The sequence below is a fragment of the Cygnus olor genome, chromosome 15, assembly GCF_009769625.2.
Source record: "Cygnus olor isolate bCygOlo1 chromosome 15, bCygOlo1.pri.v2, whole genome shotgun sequence".
Taxonomy (NCBI): domain Eukaryota; kingdom Metazoa; phylum Chordata; class Aves; order Anseriformes; family Anatidae; genus Cygnus; species Cygnus olor.
Window position 1 is genome coordinate 7,834,168 of NC_049183.1, and position 22,146 is coordinate 7,856,313.

The following is a 22,146-nucleotide window of genomic DNA, read 5'->3' on the forward strand; positions in this document are numbered from 1 at the left end:
CTGCTCTCCATGCTTTTTAACAATGGAACACCACATCTGAGAATTCATTTACTGGAAATAATATGGGAAAAGGAAATTATTCAATCTACTTGCTTCTTCTTCTTTCCCATAAAGACAACACGAAAGCAGAAATATGCATATTAGAAAACTTACATTTCGAAGTCTGACAAGCTCTGATCTTCAGATGTTTGACTCAAATCTCCAGGGACCTATATTTACAGAACAGAAACAATTCCCACACACTAGTTATTATGCTTTCTTAATGGAAAGCACATGATAAAAAAAATAAAATTTAAAATTCAAGTTATAAAAAGCCAAAAAAACTATTACTGAGAAACGATTAAAAAATTAAACTGTGTAACAGTAATATAAACGTATCACCCTTGCAAGGTCTTCTGGTTAGAATTTGCTACAGTTTTGTAAAGAAACAAATCTGACTTTGTAAACTTTGTAAAAGGATATAATTTTGAAAGGTACAGAAATCCCAGAGCATCAATATTAGGGCTTTATAAACAGAGCATGCTAAAACAAAGTACCTTGTGTGTATGAAGAATTTATGGGAAAAGTTGAAGCACATAAAACCTAGTGAACACTTTCTTTTATACTGCACATTCTACTAAGAAGACACGTGATCATTTTATGTTAGCCGTGTTATCATAAAACATTAAATAGCTACAAAACTTCATAAAAAAGGCAATGATGAGCTAACACCTACAGAATTCCAAGAAGTAACAGTTTTAAGAAAACAAGATTGAAAGAACATTTGGAAATGAATCAACAAAAGCTTTTTTTTCTTAACCTTTACGTTAAAGCCGGTTAAACATAAAAGGATGTGTTCTCACCATTAACTACTCTAAAGCACAAACCACAACTATGAAAAATTAGTGTGTTTTGCTGAAGAACAGCTGAAAGTTGTCAACTTCTAGATAAGGTATCTACATTAGTCAATTATCAGTTCAATACATCTCTGTAATATATGTTGCCTGCATATCACCGTTTTTCAGAATATCTGCCTAAGAAACATAAATATGCATTATTGTTTATTGTAAAGCAATATAAAAATTCAGAGGGGACTAAGGAAAATCCCCTTTCCAAAGGTTTTGACAGACCAGCTAAACTCCCACCAATACTCAAGGCAAAACTGAATTTTGCTGTCCCAAGTTTCAAGAGATATGGCTCAGCAAAAACTGAGTCATTCCTACCAGAGAAGAGAAAAGAATAAAAACTGTGCACAGCTGAGACAGCTCCAGAGCATATATATGGAAGCACAAGTCCTGAACAGGTCTGCTGCCCTCTTTTTGGAGGAACGAGGCAGTGATTATGCTGGCAATATCCAGTATCTCCCCTCTCTCAAGTCCTAGCATCAGCTGTTACCTGCTTGCACTCCAGTCCATCCTCGAGCAGCAGCACACTGGTTGGCTTTCCAGGGCTTTTATACAGAGCTGACATTTTTCTATCTTGCCTATAACCTGTATCCTATCTTTGCCTATATCTGAAACGGAAATCCTATCCACAGATATATGCAGTTATTTTCATTAACTTCAGTAAGAGTTTTGCATAAAGACCTCAAAAACAGCATGGTCTTTGGAAATGAGAAAGAATGACATTAATAAGTTCCAGTGCTTGCACATCTACTTTGAAGCTGATTGTTACTTATGCTGAGATTGTACTTGATGTGTTGTTCATTGTAACACAAAGTACAGCAATGGAGACATATTGCATTAATGTATTTCCTCATTCCCTGCAAGCACATACTTTTTGCATTAATATTATACTCCATGTTTTTCAACTGCTACAGAAGTTCTGAAACCCCATAACTAAAAATTTGGAAAGATCATTGCGGATATTTCATATATAAATTACAGCCATTAAAATTGATTATTAGCATTAAAATGAAAGAAGTCAGTGAAGAATTATGGAAGCTATTTTTATGAGAATCTGTAAATTATATACTATTTTAATAATAAAATGTTAAGAATTTGGCTGATCATTTCAAACAAGTCAAGGGGAGATCAAATATTCATATCCCACTGAATTTCTGACAGTTGCACACTTGACCAACTTTTAAAGTTCTAATTAAAGTTTAAGTAACAGATAGACTATCAGCACAGTTATGCTTAATAATATGCAATTAAAATGTATTAAATTCTTAGGATAATGCAAAAAGTCTTTCGAAAGCCTGTATTCAGTGCACAGTTCCATTTTGGATAGTAGCAACTAATGAAGACTAGCATTTCACTAATCCAGTATCGCTTCTGTGGTAATTAAATAGAGTTGTCAGAATCATAAAACCTGATGATTTGTTAAAGCTACTTAAGTTTCAGGTTTCATAAATAGACATATTTCAGGAGTACAATACCTACTACAACAGTATTTCAATGATTAGGCTAGGTTCTAATCTCATACAATAAAATTTGTAAAAATATCTGACTAATTACCTGAAACATGCTTGCTGATATATTTATATCACTACACTATAAGCTGACTGCGCCTAATAATTCTTTAAAAGAAATACTTAAATGGAAAAGAGAGTAGTGGCTTATACCATGGCTCCAATAATTCCAAGGGATTTCTGCCTTTGGCACAAACTCATCCTACAGATCAATCTAGGTAGTATATTACAAATGTCATTTTTAAGAGTAGACCAAGCAAGTGGATGCCCACTTCTCAAGCATACTTCATGCAAGCAAGTATATACAACACTTCTCCCAAAACTCTCTCCATCCCCAGCAATTTTCAGGTCAGGGGACTTCTTGAGCAAGACATAGCTTAGCATATTTGGTAACCCCTAATGGATATTTCTTCTAAGTATGTCTAGTCTTTGTTAAAGAGCTCCACAGCTCTGCTGCTGTAGAAGACTGCCATGGAAAATGACTTACTGCTTGTTTTGAACCTGCTTGTAACTGGGAGATGCCACACAGAGCTGATCCCCATCTTTCGCACACCATTTTGCAGTTCTCTACCATACTCTTCCCAAAGCAGATTCTTTTTCAAATTGAGGAAAGGCTGCCCAACCAGTCACATACAGAACACCACTCCACGCTTTTGATTATCCCTGTTGCTTTTTCCTGAACACTCTCTAATTTTACTATATCCATTTCAAGATGAAGGGACTGCACAACATTCATAAGTAAAATAAAGCGGGAATTCATACAGGAACAAAGTAATTATACACAGTTAATATCTATTAATAGTATATCTGGATACAAAAGTAAAAACAAAATCTCTGAACAAGGACATACAGTCTAAAATCTCTGAGTAAGAAAGTACAGTCATAATACATGTGTGATTTATCATTTGTCATTTCTTGACACAATAATTAGATTGTTTGCACCTAAAAGGATGAAAATTATAGGTGAAATCCTGCTTCACTTATGCACATGGAACTCTTATCAACCACTTGACATAAATGTTATGATAAAATATGCATGATATAATAAGCATGAATGCTTCCAGTATGAACAAAAAACTAAGGTGCAATACTGTGCAATTATATGAACAAAACCCATCAAAATACGCCTTCCTGCTAAGATGGACAACTATTAGGAACTTTCTTTACTTTTGTTTCCCCCCTGTACATCTCCACATTTCAACCAAATCTTTTCTTTTAACAAAAAGCCAAAGAGAAGCAGTATCTGGTAGAAAGCAAAAACTTTGATTTCTGGGGACTTGGGGGTGAGGGGAGGAGATTGTTATTGTTTTTTTGTTTTGTTTTTTTAAATTTTCTCGAATAACCAGCTCATGAACACAAGCTACTATTTAGTATTTAGCTCAGGCTGCAAAAATAGGGATAAAACTAAAGTCAGAGAAAGAAGGCAGGTATAATAACCAGAAGAATTAGAACAACAGAAATAAGTCTTCATGGCCCTTTTAAAACTGACTGAGCATAACACTGAAAATTTCAGTGCCTCTAGGCACATTATAAAGTGTTTCTAGAACAGCGATGCTGACCTCTGTAGATTTATGGATACGGGTAACTTCTCATTTAGAAACCTACCAATTATTTTTTATTATTTCAACCTTCCAAAGTAAAAAGCTCAGCAAAAACAAACAAACTTAAAAGTATCTGAGCACTGCAGCCATTTTTATTGTCTGAATAATTTCAATACTACTATATAAATTAAATACTGCTAAAGAGAATGAAACAACACCAAAAATACCAAGTAAGGTATTCTTGACAGATGGTTTATTAGCTGTTATTTCTTATAAGGTAGTGCAGATTTTATTTCAACACAAGTAATGGTTTTGAGAACAGTATTTCTCAATGTAATAAACAAACACTTACCGGCCCTCTCAAATCAATTAGTTCTTGTCTCATCTGGGACACAAGAGCTTCTTTAGCCATCAGAGCACGGTGCAGCCTCTCATTGAACTCAATCAGTTCCCCATGCATTTCAGCCACCTGAAAAACATAGCCCAGAGATAACTGTTCTAAATTGAAAAAATACACTATATAGTAATTTCTTACATTCATACCAACTTATATTTATTTCACAGCATTCTCCAAGTAGCACGTAGTGCTGCTAATACAGCATTTTAAACAGAACATTAGTAACATACACAAAATAATTTTCAGCCATGCCTTGAAACATTTGTTTTGTTATTAAATTCAACACGAAAAAGTTACAACTTTAGATCTATATCTGATTTTACCCAATCAGAGGAGATCCCATGGTAACTGATTCTAATAAAACACCTATTAACTTGTTCTCAGTTTAATTTTTGATGAGCAAAGAACTTGACAGGTACAAATCAATCAGAATATTTTGAATTGGGAATAATCTAAAATGCACAAACTAAATTCAACTTTGTCAATAATTCATGAGTAATATTCTGTACTCTTACGTGGAGTTAGAAGTCCAGGCAAATCTGTGAGGGGTCAAAGGAGCATAAATAAAACAGCTTTGCTGTGACGCACGTCCATGTGCATACGTAAAACATGGTGGCCTCAAGCATGGCCACTTTATACACAGTCTTGCTGTGTCTGTGCTCTCCATTTTTGATCAAAATGGTTAAAAAAGCACCAACTGAGGTGGTATGTATATGAAAGCAAACAGGGCTGGACGAATGATGTGCAAGAAAAGTACAACAATTTGCACAGCAAACTATGTTTAAGTTGATTTCTTGCTAAGAGATCTGAAGAACAATAAAACGCAAATCAAGGTTAAAGACAATACTGAGTTCTTGAATTTTTCTTACACATAAGCATAAACCAATGGGGTGCAGAACTCCAAAAGGACAAGGGATCCAGAATAGTAAAGATCTATATTGCAGCAGTAATCTGTTATCTTCAAAAGAGGGTGATGAGGAAACTATCTGGAACAGGGAAAGACATCTGTGTTCAGGAAGGTTTTGAGCTACTCCTTTCAGAACCTAGACTACGAAGTTGAATGAAAGTTTTAATTCTGATAGATGACCCATCAATACCTAATATACCTGGCAAGGGAGTTGTCTTGAACTGATAATAGCGCCTGTAGCCTTATAGCAAAGAAATTTGAGCCAAAAGGTGTCTGTAGAACTACTTTGAGGGGAAAAGAAAGATTCCATTCAGAAAATCCTGTTGTTAGACCTTTCCATGTGCAGTCTCTCCCTATATTCTCTAACAAAAGGGAATACTGATGTGGGCCATGATCATAGGTGCAGTGCCAGAAAAGCAGTCCTACGGCAGAACAAAAAAGGCTACACATAACAGGAGAGGTTAGATGAAAACATAATCAGTGACTGGTTGACCTCAGTAGTGGGCATAGCATACTACCATAACAATACAGTTAAACATTCTATTTTTCAGGTTACAGCAACTCTTGAAACATCTCATACAGCCATCCAAAGCTGAGAGAATATAGAGGCAACAGGGTAACATTATTAGGAGCAGAGCTGAATAAGATGAGCCTCAATCTGCTACTTCAGCAATAGCACGGGGACTTGGGATTTTGCCAAATCTCTCAAAAGTTCATAGTTTTCCTTCTGGAGGCAGTTCACTCTGCTTCAGGCTTGCCTTTCCTTGAATTACTATTCTGTGTTCTCCCTCTTGCCCAGGAAATTTCCCCAAGATAAAGCAGGTTAATTCAATTTCTTTAATTTACTGCTTGCTTTTTACTTCAGTGCCTTGTTCCAGACAATCTGTATCCTTCACATGACAAAGAAACAGTGAAACACAGCTTCAAGTTGACAAGCAATGAGATGACATCACTGATCAAATAACAAAAACGTACTAAGAATTATGCCAGAACCTCAAGTATTCTTCTGGAATTTATTTACATATTAGAGAGAGTCCATCAAATCCAGTAACTTCTTGTACAACTGGCTCTTTAAACCACAATTTATTTTAAGATAATAACAAGGTTATACCATTTCGGTTACATTTTATGTCATCACATCTTCCTTTATTCATTCCACACTGAAGTCCAATCAACAATTTTCCCTACTGGGACTTCATTCATCTTCACAATTGTTTCTCTCCGTGACAATGTTTAATGCAGAAAATTAACGTACAAATTGGCTACGTTTCCCTTGGTCACAGGATCATTCAGATTTGGTCCTGGTCATACCAGAAAGCACGCTTAAAGAGTCCATATCCTTATCTCAAAGAAGTGAGCTTAATGCACAAAGTGTTTAGAAGACTTCACACTACTAGAACTCCAAAGACATGTTGTCAAAAGAAAACCTAAATCTGCTCCTTCTCTCCAACAGCACTGCATCTATAGAGTCCAGCTATACCAGATTTAAGGACCGTCTCCAGAGAAATTACAGAGGTAAATCGCACTTTAATGTTCCACAGCAAAGGACTGAGCTGTTAACTTAAAACACTCTAGGTATGTTTCACTAAGCATATGAATAATATAATCACCCTTAGAAGTAGAAGCTTTTAGAGCATAGAAATTGCCTTTTAAGAACTTGCACCAAAACAACATTTATTTCTTTTTTAAGAGTCTTTTAATGGAACTCAGATTCTTTTTTTTTTTTTTAATGCAACTTGCAGCTAAAATTCATTAAAATTTCTGCAAGAACCACATTTGAATCAGTGGATTTGTGTCGACTATTGGTAATTTTCCCCCGCTATCACTAAAAACAACAACAACAAAAAAAACTTTTATTCAAATACGGTTGCAAAACAACATATTTCCAAAGAAAATCTAGACAAAATGGGAAGTGGTTTCACTTTCCCCCCAGTAGAAGCCAGGGTCTATATTTTCCATGAGAAAATGACCTTTATCAAAAACGAACAATCTTCATCACTTTTCCTCCCAAGAGAAATAAAGCCAAGTTCTTCAAAAAAAACAGCATGTATCTTACTGAATATGAATAATTAACTTTTTCTACAAATGAAAAATAGTAAAATTCAAAACAGCTGCTAGCAGATAGTAGTCAATGCACACATGCACATACTCAAAAACATTCCCTGTTCAATAGTGTGGTAGCACTTCTAAGACTGTAGCAGTGTTCCACACTACCTGTGTGTAGCATTGAATTTTACCACTACTTTATCCCACCCTGCTAGGATTAAAAGAAATTACTTGAGAAAAATTAACATCACACAAATTAGAAGTCACACACCACACAATAATACATAAAGTCATAATAACCTGGCAGGAATTGTATTATTATCATTGGGTCAGAATCAAAAAAATTAAAATAAAAGTTTCTTCCAGGTCCAGCCTGAGGGATAATTCAGTCACAAACACTGAAGTCAGCATTCAAAGAAACACTTCAGTGTTGCACTGAACTGCACTACAACCCAGGCAGAATTCTCTAGAACTCAGACAAATATATCTATATAGCTGTAAAATGCTTAGTCATTGCTTCCTTTTTAATTACTTCATTTCCACCTTGTATTCTTGACATTTGTATTCTTGGCAAGCAAGTTATTTCATTCAAGACAGACTGAAAGATCCATTTAAGAATAGGGTGGAAAATTTTTTTTGTTATTTGTTTTTGTTTGTTCACTAAAGCCACGTAAGGTAATCACAAGTCATGGTTCACCTGAAACAACAACAAGAAAATAAACCACAACTTTCAATTCAAGATACATTGGGAACTGTGCACACGTAAAATGAACTACACATTAATGCTTGCGATATATCAGTGTTTGTCAACTGTAGGCAGTACCTATAATATTTACCAGGATTAATTCTGACATACAAAGGAGCACTAACAAACACATCAAGCAGGAAAACAACACTGGCAAGACCTACGCATGCAAAGAGAAAAAGAAAGTAACCACAAAAAGTAGAATCATACACACAGGAAAATGAGTTTGGTAAGTGTTAATGTGAGATGAATTAAGTATTAATTAGAGGGATAAAATAATAGCATATCTGTAGCTGCTGCATCCTTGCATGTATCCTCATAGCAAAAGCCAAAGTCCAAGATGAAAGATACGAAATCTCTAAATACCCTTCTCATTGTGCTTAAATCCTTTTAGCTTCTCTTTTCACACCTGGAAGAAGGTTTAAGCACAGCTCCTGTGCTGAGATAGCTATTCTATGGCAAGAGGACTTGAACCAAAATTCATTCTATTATCGGATATTAAAAATCATGGACTCAGAAAAGGTACTTTCACATACCACAAAACATTATCTAGTGTAAATCACACTGATTATTTAAATTGAAAAAAAAAAAGTGAATGACTACCTCTGACCCAGCAGGCTTTATAACGGATAAGCTATATACTATCCTCCCATAACTTGCACAGAGCCAACAAAAATCACAAACGACTGGCTCAAGTTTAATATTTCATGTTTCAGCTACGAAATGCAATTGTGGTTCTATACCTGATCCAAACCAGCTTGTCAGCCCAGCTCACCTGATGGCGTATAGATCCAGTATTGATTAATGGCTGTGGAACCACAAGAACATAACACAAACGGTTTGTTTATTGCTCATCACAATTTTCTTATTGTTATCACCCATATGCCATATTTGGGCTGCAACAACAATAATACTGTCATCATCATGTTGTGTGTCCCATCCCATTCCTCTCCGTCCCCCACCCAGGCTCAATTTTTGGACCCCAGTATTTCCTCCTAGGAGAGGGATGCTTAAATTCATGTCAGTCTGTGGTTTTAATGTTCCACAGTTATTAAATTGCTGTCATTTATCCCCTTGCTAGGAACTCTCCTCCTAAGCTACACATCGTCCTTTTTCTTTTAAATCATGATGGATTACCATAGTTAGGTAACATTCAGCAGCTGCCGCCATACTTCAGCTGCACCTTGATTTAAGCTGTGTCCAAAGACTTTACAACAAAGAAATCTGGTAGAAATTGCACAATGCTGCTGCTCTTCACAGTCATTCATTTCCATCTACACTATGTGCAGGACTGTCAGGTTAGAAAAGTGATCCGAATGCAAGCACCTCAACAACATTGTTTAAGCTAAGCCAGTTTGCACCACAGACCTAGAAACTACTGTGCCATTACAACTGCAGGGTAGGTGCTGTGATATAGAAGGAGGATTTGAGCAATAGATGGCTGCATAATTGATAATTGCCACTAAAGATGCCATATAAACCACAGCGTGTGTTTAACCTGAAGAACTTTGTCCATGTTTTCCCAAGTATGTGATTAGGTATAATAAAGGGTACTGCCTCTCCCTGAAAAGCTCAACAACAGCCTTGAAAACAGTAGCCTGTAACAGCTAAAATACAGGGGCTAAGATAAGAAATAACCATAGTTAACTGTAAATACCACACTATTTTTTCCTCACAGAACAGACAGCTTAACACCATAATTATTTACTGTTATCTCAATAAGCGGGGAGACTGAAAAATACGTTTATAAAGAAATTTAAAAGGTGACCAGTGTGCACATTAACAAGTGGATCACTGACAAAGTGCACAGCAACTCATGGGCACATCAGTCTTTGCCTCAGAAAAGAACACCAGGACTACACTGCTAATGAGAGAGGTGCTGTACACATTGTTCAGAGAACTACACGTTTTATTTCTAGAGTTGCACAAAAATTCGCTCTTGCTAACACACTTCTAGCACGAGTGCATGCAGTAACTTTGCTTGTGTGCTGTGAATTCTTGTGGGCAAACTGCTTGTCCAGATCCTTCCGGATCTTTTTTTTTTTTTTTTTTTAATATTTGGACATGCATTATTACTGAGAAAATAAATATATACATAAATAAACAGATTTCACAATTCTTATGAAATTTTTGTAAAAACTAACAACAAAGTCTACCCTTGTGTCAATACGTACTGGCCAGATGAAATTCCATCTCACGATATTCCAATAATGGTTTAACCAATAAAAGCTACATAAGGGTTTGATGCCATAAAAATGCACTGACCAATTTACTAATTTAAGACTGTTTGCTGTACTCACTTCAAACACAAGTAAACTAACATTTAATAGCAAGGCTGCATGCCATACTAAGGTATTTAAATAATAAAACTAACATAATTTCCAAAGGTATCACTGTCCATGATGCACTGATCTATCTCATTTGCCTGCTGAATGGAAACTCACACTGCAGGCAAGCACACTAACAAAGTAGCTGCCAGTAACTAATACAGCTGGCCAACTTGCACTATTTATTCAATACTAACAAGAGCCAGAGATTTTTAGCTTTTCACAGAAGGTATTACTTTTTAGATCTCTCCTATAAGCAAAAACGTGCTATTATTTAATAGCTGTACTTATAGGCATTCTGCTTTAATATCTAGGGAAACAATCTACGTCTTTATACAGCTGTCAAAAATACAAAACTTATCTGCATTGATTTTCAAATAGGTTATGTAGCTAAATGAAATGGTGCTCAGATAATTTTAAAACTGAGTTTTTAATATTTCAGAGTTTTTCTCTAATAAGAAAGATTTCATTTTATTCTTCTCTTAAGATGTCATTAACAGGTAAGAACACATTCTGTTAAAACAGTGAAAGGTTCTATGTTTACCAGTAGCTTGCAAAAAAGAAGTAAAAGAACAATTTTTTTTTTTTTTTTTTTTTTTTTTTTACAAAGAAGAGTACAAGAAAAATTGGCAAGCAGTGAAATAGTTCTCTGTAGTCAGAGTTGTGGTGTTTTTTTTAAGTAGATACATATATTACTATATCACTGTCACAGCCTTTCCACATAATCATATGGCGTTAAAGCGGTACATTGTGCAGACATTAGCAAAACTGCCGTATCAAAATTCCCCACTTTAGGATTTCAATTCTGGACACAGTAAAGAAATTCATAACAATATACTGTTATTTGCTAGATGAAATTGAGAGATGATTCTACAAAGATGCTGATTCTTTCTGGCAAAGCTTTTAGTGATTTAAGGTACCTTCCCTGACCAGATGTCTTACAAGATGAGAAAGAAGTATGTAACAAAAACAGACAAACAAAAAACTGTTGCATTTCATCATGAACACAGTCATATTCCTGTGTCTGAAAATCCTCTACTCTTCAAAAACATGGGTTATATAATAACATACAATTGAAAAGTTTTTATTAAATGTAAATCTGAATTTTATAGACTGAAAGGGTACCTCTGAACTTCCATTTACTCACAGTGAGAGCAGCACAAAAGAGCCTTAAAGAAAGTTACACAGATGCTTTTCACAAGATACTATCCTATTTCGGTACTCCATTACATAGAAGAATGAAAGGTCAGACATTTGAAAGTGTTTAAAAGACTCACCTACCCAACTACAGTGATAAAAATCCATAATTTACCCTTTTGTGTAGCTGCTGAATCAAAAAGAAAAAAACCCTTAAGATAGGTTAAAGTCTTCAGAGCATTTTGAAATGAAATTGAAGATATTAAAGTTAAAACTCAATCAAGAGGGCAGTTTGAGCAAAAATAATCAGCAGCGTGCTTTTGAGGGCTCAGGATGCAACTGGCCAAATTACCTGTTCCATGAAAAAGAAAAGAAGGCTAGAAAATTGACCAGAACTCTGCAAAATGGTCAAACTTCGATTTAATATCCAAAATTACCCTTTGTAGATCCTGTTTCAAGTGTTAGAAACGATTCAGCTACTCAGAAAAGCTGCATATTTTTTCAGAAACTTAATCTTTTCATCAGAAGTCCAGAATATCTGATATTCATAAATAAATTCTCAACTCTAATCTTCTACTGAGTGTACTTATTTGAATAAAGTGATTCATACCAAGTTCACATGAACAGCATACACACACCTTCCGTGTCAGAAAAACAGTTTCCCAACCTCACGTACAAAAAGTTCAGAGACAAGTTTTTCAGGCACAACAATACAGCTATCACATAAAAAATTAATTCCGTAAGCTATAGGAAAACGTTCAAAATAATATTTTCAAGTTTGTTAAAAGACAAACTGCAGAATTCTAGTGAACTTGACTTTAAAAACTCCCAGATAATTTATGTAGAAAAATTCTGATTCAGAAATGTTTCTTGTACTGGCTTCTAGAAGGAAACCCCTGGAAAGCTGGAAAGGATTGTGCTTTTTATTTAAAAAAAAAAAAAAAAAAGATATTTCTGCACAGAGATGAGGGTTAGATATATCGTGATAGTTTCAGGATATTGGAAGCCTTTTAGTCCAATAGAGGAGCTGGTCTTCTCATTCCCTAGTCTGACAGGAATCGTCTATTCCAGGAAACAGAAAATTCAATCTCATTTATTGAGTCTTTAACAGAGCTCTCTTGTAATACTATTTAGTACATCATGAGCATATTCTACAACTCAAATTGATGGAATACAGGTTAAAGCCTATTTAGGTTTGTTTACTAGTTCATTACTGGACTACAGACATAGAAGACACAAAGAGAAGTAATAGAACCATTAGAAACAGCCTCTTACAGATAACAATCCCAACACAGGTCTACTTGTCAGGATGTGCAAACAGACATACCAGCTGCTTTAGGTTTTTGTTTGTTTTGCTTCATTTTAAATCCTTAGCAATATCAGGTCTGACATGAGAGCAAGTCTTTAGAAACTGTTTATTTTGAGCTTAGCTGCAATGCAAGCTTTGAATAATTTGTCTCTCCCATGGTGTGTTAACAGGAAAAATTCCACTGATGTTATTCTGAGAAACCTTGCATAAGCAGGACAAACCAAATGGAATGTATTTATAACTTACATACAGCAAACAATGCAGGGCAAAGGCCCAAACTGTAATGATTTTAAATGCATCTCATTATTCATTGTTTGAAAGTTGTATAAATCCACCTAACATACTTTTTCTTCTGATACAAAATAACCTTATAGTCCCAAAGCATATGACATTAGAAAATGAGTGCATGCGTGTATGTGTACTGCTAATGGTAGCCAAAGACCTAGCAACATCCCACAAGCTTTCAGTCAGGGTTTAGAAAACACTATGATAACTATATAGATAGTTCACTACTATGTCTGAAAGGAAATATTCCACACAACATATTTTACATAGAACTTTTACAAAAACTTCTGTAATGCTGTTTTAAGCGTAAGACCCAACAAAATTCAAGTTTTACTCCTTCAGAATTTTAAGCTGCAGGGTTTTGCTCGTTTGTTTGTTAAATCTACCTGGTTATATCAGATTTTCTGATCATATTTCATTAAATAAATAACTTTGAAATTTTTAAACTGTATTAAAAATATGGTAAGAAACTGAAATAATATATTAAGTTAAATAACTAAATCTGTTACCATGAACAAAATAATTTTCCTAATTAATAGTCAAACCATTGTTTTAACCCTCTTCCCAGCTAATCATTTCTTCAAGAGAATTTCTACCAAGAAACTCAAGGGGACCTTTGTCTTCAGTTGAAATAGTCTACTAGGCACAAACTAACAGTCTTAAAACTGCTTAAACTCTGAACACTTTTCAGACCCAATTATAGCTGAATTGAATTGCCAGGAAACCTTTCAGTGGGGTTTCTATCCTGGTCCTCAATGTGGAACACCGTACAGACTAACTTCGCTTCTCATCCTTCACTTGTGAAAAGAAAAAGGAGTGATGATTTTCGGCAAGTATGCCTGGATTTTAACAGAGGTTACATCCTATTTTGAATACGTGAACATATTGTTACAGACTGGCAAGTGAGACTCAGATGGAGAGTTCCTCTTCTGGATGTGATCTGCACCAAGGTTTCCCAGCAATTATATCTGTTGCTGTGTCATCAGTGCTACTGCTAACACTGTCTTCCACAAAAATCAGGAGTGTTACCAATAAATCTTTCAACATGCAGAGAAGCTGAGTAGAACAAAGGAGGTTGCTCTTAAAGCTGAAATAGATTCTACCTTTGCTCTTAAAGATATTCTTTTGAAAGGTACAGAACAGAGGAAAGAAGTCAGAAGAACCCATTCAAAGACATGCGTTATGGAAAGATTTAGTTTCACATGGTCCTATGAGAAAAGGATAGCTATGTACAAATGTTTTAGAAGAACTGTATTAATCTCTTTGATGCATGACTCGAATTTTCAGTCATCTTCATATTAATCAGTTAATATAAGTATCCAATTTCAGAGTATTTTAGGCAAGTGAAAGACATAGAAAGTTGTTTTACTTTTTATAAAAATGTTCATTTAATATTTCATAAGAGAAATGGGTATTAGATATTAAATTTCATTACTTATGTCTGAAAAATAATTTTTATTTAAATTTAGGATGAATCCCTAATCTTTCTCTCTTCTTACTTTTTCTTTTAAATCTAATGAATTTGATATTACTTTACCACAAAGAATCTTGTGTTATGATCACGTTAGAAAAAGTTCCTATCAACGTAACTAGTAACTTCCAGTATTCATTTCCATACTGCAGTACTCCATAAGCCACATATAAAACAACATAAAAATGAAACAGAATGATACAATCAGAAAACAGTATAAAAGCAAAGGAAAAAGTGACAGATTTCTTTATGTCCTCAAGAAATTTTAAAGCTCAACTCACAATACAACAAAGCTTGTTAATTATGTACTGTAGCTTATGCAATGCCTGACACCCATTATTTCACCAGCTTCAACTATAAGTTTAAGGAACTTGTTTATTTATTAAAACCTTCATGAAAGTTGTATGTCTTAATGCAGTAAAACATTCTAGATCAAAATTGATAGATGAAACCATTGTTTAAACAAGTGTGGTCCATTATTTTTGTAAACTACAATATATTTTGATAACAGTGAATTTTAATACCAAATATGAATGTGTATCTTTATTAAGAAAAGTATTTTTAATCACCTAAATTGCTTTAAATGGGCTTTGAAGTTGAATGAACAAAGTTGTATCTTAACCACAGAAGTCAGAAAATGAAACCTTTCATTTTTAATTCTTAGAACAAAAATCAGAATTGTATTTTAGACTAATGGGGGAAAAAAGACAGCTAAGGAAAAGATGTTTACACAGCTTCAAGTGTTATTTTACCATTATGATCCCATAAGATTTGTGCAGTGCAGACTTTACCTCAATCAATTTTCTTTCATAAGAGCTGGCTAGTTCCTCGTTGTTTTCTACTTGCTTTTGGTCTGGAATAGCAAATTCACCATCAGTGCTCCAAATGTTTGGCAGAACTAAAATAAAGAGATACCTCAAATTACAATGATAAATTACATAAACATTTAAGACAATCTGTTTAGAAGTAATAGCTCTAAAACAAACAGTTATTAGAAGTATCAAAATAAGATAAACTATTTGAATAATATAAAATATTATAAAATAAATGCTTTTATACCGTATAAAATACTATAAAACAATATTACAAGTACTACAATAAATGCTGCAGGGAGCTTTCTTGCAAGCACTGTTTAGGCAGGTTTTCTCATCTTAACAAGAAAAAATGCAAACAAAGTATTTGGCTGTTTTGTAACTACAGCTAAATATGTAGTGACTCCAATTCATACCCAAAGCCTTTGTAAACTAAGCCTATGCTTCTAGTTCTATTTTTGTTTTTATTTCCGTTCTAAAACATCATTTCATATTACTTGCACAGGACTACTCACACATCATAGAAATTACAGACAATAAGGCTGAGAATAGGCATTTCACACTTCATCTAATATCTAATATTTCCTTTTTTTTTCCATACAGCAGAATCAGCTGTAATTATTTTATTCCTGACACTTAATTGTCTAATTTATTCTTAGTAACCTTCAATAAAGAATATTTCATGCTTCTGTGCACAACCTATTTAAATGTAAGTATTCTTCTCAGAAAGGTTTTCTTGATAACTACTCAAACTTGCTTCACCTGCCATTTAAGCCCATTACTTTCTTATCCACACTGAATGAAAACTGTTTTATCCTATTCCTATTCCCAACTACCATTTACACATTTGAAGATTACTTGAAGGCCTATTCTGAGTAAGTCTCTCTCTCCCAATTTACACAAACTCCAATTCAACTTCTCTTCATAGATCATAAATTTCTGGAAAAAGAAAACAAGATAGCACATATAAAGTAAACAAGCCCTCATAAGAGAGGTTTAATAAATGCGTCCACTGTTTTTCAAAATCTAGATTATACATACAATCACATTAAGGTAGAGAGAAAACTCCATAAATCATTTGATTAAATGCCTGCAAACTGACTTTTGATTCATATAAGAATATATAAATTCAGAAGATAATTAATTTTGAAAGCTATTTTAATATCTAATTTTCTTGTAAATCTTCCTTAAAATTTTCTCACTGAAGACCTTCAAGATCAGCATTTTATATCAGCATAAAGTTTGACTACATATGGCACTTTTGTTTAAACAATTGTGCACAAAGCTTTCACAATGTGATGAAAAATGTCTCTGCACATGGTCAGTATTCTGACTTCATACTAGTTAAACTAAAAAAACTTCATATTAGTTCACAACACAGCCCTCTCATTTATCATGGTTTCCCAAAACCAACATTTATAAACTGCAATAATGTGCCTATCAAGAAGGCTGTCATAAATTTCAGGAAGGCTGTAAATTAACATTAACCATATGCTATGCTTTCCTTATTCTTTAACTACCAATGCAGAGAGAACCCATAGGATTATCTTATTACAGAATACCTTCTCCATAGACCAATTTGTTAAATAAATTTGTTAAATTTAAGAGGATTATTCTTTGGATTTCACTTACTTAATACGTGGACTGCCATGCACACTGTTTTATTTTCATGTTATGATAGAAAGAAATAATCAAAAAACTCTAAGTATCTGATTTGAAACCTTCCATGTTGCATAAAATTTAAGGCAGTGGTTTTACTGTTTATTTTAATTTTCAGACCATATATATTTTCTAAACTTCATAGTCATAAGCCATTAACAATATAAGAATAAAATAGTCATAAATTTAATACATCTATTTTTTCCAGTAAATCAAAACTTTGTGTTGTGATTTATTCTTAGGTGATTACTGCTTAACTCTTGGAATGAAAAGAGCACATGAAACTTTTTAAGCTTTAATCGCGGTTATGTTAACTGAGCAGACTTTTTAAGATTGTTCATTGAAGCAGTAGTCTGTTATGAAAATAATGTACTGACAGTTCTCCTTTTTAAAGCCTAAATGTAGAAACTATAGAAAACAATGTAATGTAATTAATTAACAAGGAGTAATTAAGTCAGATTAATAACACCTCAAACTGCCATATGAAAATGTAACTGACGGAAACAAAGCAAGGATTCTATGGAACATCAAGGAGAAAAAAATAAATTCATACCAAACTAATCCAGTAAATTATGTGCTACACAAGATATACAATAAGCAGTGTAATTTCATATTTATTCAAAGACTTAAATCTGAAGTATCGGATGTATTGTGAAATGAGTAAGCTGAATAAAAGTCTTTCTAGCAAGCTTTTAAGCTTGGAATGCCTGCATTCTACAGAACTAGGCAAGTGCTACAGAGATGCACACAGGTCAGAGGAAATCTTATGCAAAGGGGTTGGCTCGTTTGTTGTTTTTAACATAACCAGAAAAAAATCCTCATTCAATGGACAGTTAGCTTTGATACTGGCAGTTCCTATACTCTGGCAAATGATTGTTTGGAGGAATGTATCTCAACTCAAAGTACAAATTATTTTTCTGGAAGTTCAGTATTTGCCTCCTTTAGCCAACCTGTAGTGAATGAAGCAAGCAGGGTTGTCACGGAGAGAGGTTATTCCCAGACATGTCCTCATTAAACTTTTGGAAATTCTGTTGAGACTTCTACTGGACTTGGGCCATCTGTCCAGGATTTCCAAACAACTGGGATGTAGTAACAACAGCTGCTCTAAACATGGCACTGAATGCTAGGAAACCCCACAACTCACTTTCTTTGCATGCTTTGTACAATGCATGCATGAGCATACTGTTTCTACATGGAACATTCTTTAAAAAAAATATATATACATATAGCAACCTTAGAAATAAAACACCCCAAATCATATCAATTGCTATTCTCTTACAATAGCTTATATGTTTGGGATATTTCTAAGACAACTCTCTTTTTTATCATGTATATATACATGTGTGTATATATATATATATATGGATGTACATTTATTACTTTATTCATAAAAATACCGTTTTACGTTATTTTGTATACCAATACAAAAACATTGAAAAAAATACTTTAGGGGGCGGAAAGAGATGTATAAGCCACAAGAATTTCTATAAATGAAAATACTTCTCTTGCCCTGACCCCAATCACCTGCGTGCTAAAAGAAATACAGTATCCAAGTAAACTAGATGACTAGAGATTAATTACCATTTCAAGGCAAGAGACCTTAAAGCTAATCTGCAATATGGCTAACTGCCAGCCATGCCAAGTGGCCAGATACTCCTCTTATAGCAGGAGCTGCACTAAGCTTTGCTACTCATCATCCAACTCCTGCAACAACTATGCCAAAAGGATAAACATCACGGTTCTATCAATACATGCATTTATTAGTTCACAAAGTTTACTAGTGAATGTCTACAGTGAGCTCTGAGTAAGAAAAGTCATTAATTTTTAAACAAGGAGTGAGACAAAATTGTGACTCTTCACACTTAAAATAAAAATATATAGGAACACTAATCCTTAATAAATATCTGACTTCACTAACTATAAATTGTCTTTACTTTTAGAAATTTATTAATACAAGTGGAAAACACTATTAGAAACTGACAAAAAGGCTACCAAATAAAACTCAATTTTCCTCCTGCCACTCTAATATACAATGGTCAGCTTCTAGAAGTTCTTAGGTATGCCCCTTAAGTTATTCATTTGGTTAAGCACTGCTGACAAAAAGAATCCTTTCCTGATTTAGCTTTTAACAATTTGTTACATTTATTAAAAGGTCCTGCATTAAAATACGACTCTACTAGCTGAAACAGCTTTTGGTAGATGAAGAAAGGATTATTCCAGATGGCAAGGCATAACTCATATGTCCACATAACTGGACTTTGTGCTTTCACTTTATGCTTTCAAAAGCACGTTATTCCTTGTTTTCTTGCAAACACAATGTTAATTGCAAGTTGATGTCTGTAGCTCCCAATTCAGATTAATAGCCAACTCACTCAGTGCCTTTTTGAAATTAAGATGATTACTATAATTTTTGATTTGCAATTCCTTTGTTCCTCAAATTTTACATGATTTTGTTCTATCAGTTTATTACTTGATAAAGGATCATCTCTTCCTGTTTTTTCTTCATCTTAAACTTCAGAAACAAACTACTAGTAGCAAAAGATTCTCATTCTTCTAGCCATCATTTATTTATGGTAGCAGAAACTCAGCTTTGTGTGGTGAAATCTTAATTTGCTATTCTGTTCATGGCACTAAAATTAAAAAAAAAAAAGTAGTCATACACTGAAAACAAAAAAAGAAAAACAAAGAATGACTTAACTTACATGACCAAGGTATGCTTTTCATACAAAAGCACTACACTGAATTTCACATGGAAAAGTTGAAATCGAGGGCTCCTCAATGCCAAAACCTGCCCTTCGTATTTTGAAATACCAGTTAAATAGCTCAAATGATACATTCAAAGACAATATTCCTTTTAAATTAATCAGGAACACAGAAAAAGAGGACTATGCATTTATCATTCCTACCCACCACTTCTATGTGGCAGACTCTTCTGCCCAACGGTAAACCAGCAATAAACACTCCCACACAAGCAGTTCTAGGCAATGCTACCTGAACTGCAAGGTAGAAGGACCTTACAGGCCAAATGGCTTTAATTTCCATCACTATAAACAAGGTTCCTTGTTTAAGAAGGATAAAATATTCACAGCATTTTAATTACTTTTGTTTCATAAACTTACAAGAGTTCTAATACATACTACAAGTTTCTCCCTACAGGTTGCAAGAGCGTTCTACTTTCAGAAGTCACCTTTGATTTTCAAACTGATTTTTTTATGGCTTTTACTGAAGAAATGCATACTTACTTTGAATAATGCTTTCATAAAGAAGGTAAAATTAACATTCCCCAGATGCTTCTTCCATTAATTTAAATTCTTTAAAATTTCCCTAACATCTTTCTGTTAACTTTTTTTTATGTTCATGTATATATTGTTTTAATAATGAAAAAATATTCAATTACCTTTAATATTTGCCTAATATTAAAGTGAGAAGCTTTTCTTATTCTAGTGGCTGCCATCAGACAGTTTATAGATTTGAAGACATCATCAAAAGCACACCTATGTAACAACAACCGAATTATAAGCAAAAAATAGAACCTTTGGATAAAAAAAATAATAAGGTGGTTTCACATATTTTGTGAAACTTTCTTAAAGAAGGTTAGTCAATTAGCTTCAGGAATCTGTTTGGACAAATGAGCAAAAAAATTCCTTGAGTACAAAGGGTCTAGAATTATTACATCTCAGCAGGTTTGAAAAATGGTAGACATCCAACTCCTGCTGACAGCTGAGAAATGAGGATGTTCATTCATTAAATGTTTAAATACAAGTATCAGACTGCTCAGTCGATACTACTTAGCACTCACTTTGAAAGCCGGTATGGCATTATGAACTTGACACACCTCTGAATCTTGGGTGACTTATTTACAATCACACTTTAGAAACCAAACACTCAGCAAGTCACCCACCTTGAGGCAAACTATTATGCTGAATTTCATTTATAGGTTTAGGAATCCATTTAAAAGCCATACTCAATAGCATCTGATCTGATTTATTGTAGCAACCATGTTGAATACTCTCTATTTATAGTCATAAAAATAACAGTAGAAGCTCAATTATTTTGAACCTTTAAAAATAGTTCCACAGAAATTCTGAACGTATAGTGTTCTAACATCTGTAATAGATGTAAGAAGGCTTTTGTTATGATATCATTTGCAAGAAGAGGTTAATCATCATTTAAATTACCTATTATGATAACATAGGGCAGTATTGAAATTAGTTGTATGCAACAGTTTAATCATCTCTGATGAGGACAATTTCCTACCATTCCAGCACAAGATGATGGCCAGGTGTTTTCCAAGTTTAAATAGAACAAAGCTCTGCTTCTTTGCCTACAAATAAGTCTAAATGTCCAGAACCTTAATCTACGAGTATGTAAATTAACATGCAAGAAAGAAATGAGAATTTCAATTAAAAATGATAAAAGCAGAGAAAACAGTAGTTTCTTCATCCTATTGTCACAAGATTGTCACAGTCTCAGATCACAGTAATAAAACAGATCTTACAAATATACACTCTAATCCTTTAAACATGTAAGTTAATTAGGAACAGAATTAGCTCCTAATTAATTAGACAAGTGTTATGGTCACTTTACATTATATCATAATTATGTATATAATTATATCACACTTAGTTCATTAAGCTTCAGAGATACCATTTTACTGAATGGCCAGAGCTCTAAATTTATGCTGCAAAACTGCTTCCATATTTTCAAAAAAAATACTGTTTTCTGCTGCCATGTTTGAACACAGGAACACTGGAATCCTTTAAAGCACTTATCACAATTTGTTTGTTACTAAACAATGAAAACTTTTGGAAGCCTTTACACTATGAGTGCCAGAAGCCAAACGTGGCGTAGTAGGACTTGGAAATTACACCATGAGTTTCACCTGTCCCAGAAGATGTTTTCCAGCCTGGACCCCATTTGCTAACCCTATGTGCAAGTTCTTTACAATATAAACAAATTCTAAAGACACAGGGCTGATACAGAAGTCCTGTGATCACTGAATAAAACACAGCATACTAAATTCCTACGTAGACTAAGGATTTTGGTCTATATTTATGTCTTGTTATGAGTAGGAGATAGTACAGATGACTGACTTTAAACAGGATGCCTGGACACAAG

General features: G+C 34.0%; 1 protein-coding gene across 3 annotated transcripts in view; it reads right to left on the reverse strand.

The window, feature by feature from the left end:
- The window catches only part of SNX29 (sorting nexin 29), a 139,684-nt gene that overhangs the window by 71,289 nt on the left and 46,249 nt on the right, over positions 1 to 22,146 (reverse strand). For all 3 annotated transcript variants that reach the window (XM_040574968.1, XM_040574971.1, XM_040574969.1), the window contains exons 15-17: positions 15,349 to 15,455; positions 4,286 to 4,402; positions 154 to 209 (exon numbers count right to left, since the gene is read on the reverse strand). In XM_040574968.1, coding sequence (XP_040430902.1) covers positions 154 to 209; positions 4,286 to 4,402; positions 15,349 to 15,455 — 280 coding nt within the window. The remainder of the gene's footprint in view (positions 1 to 153; positions 210 to 4,285; positions 4,403 to 15,348; positions 15,456 to 22,146) is intronic.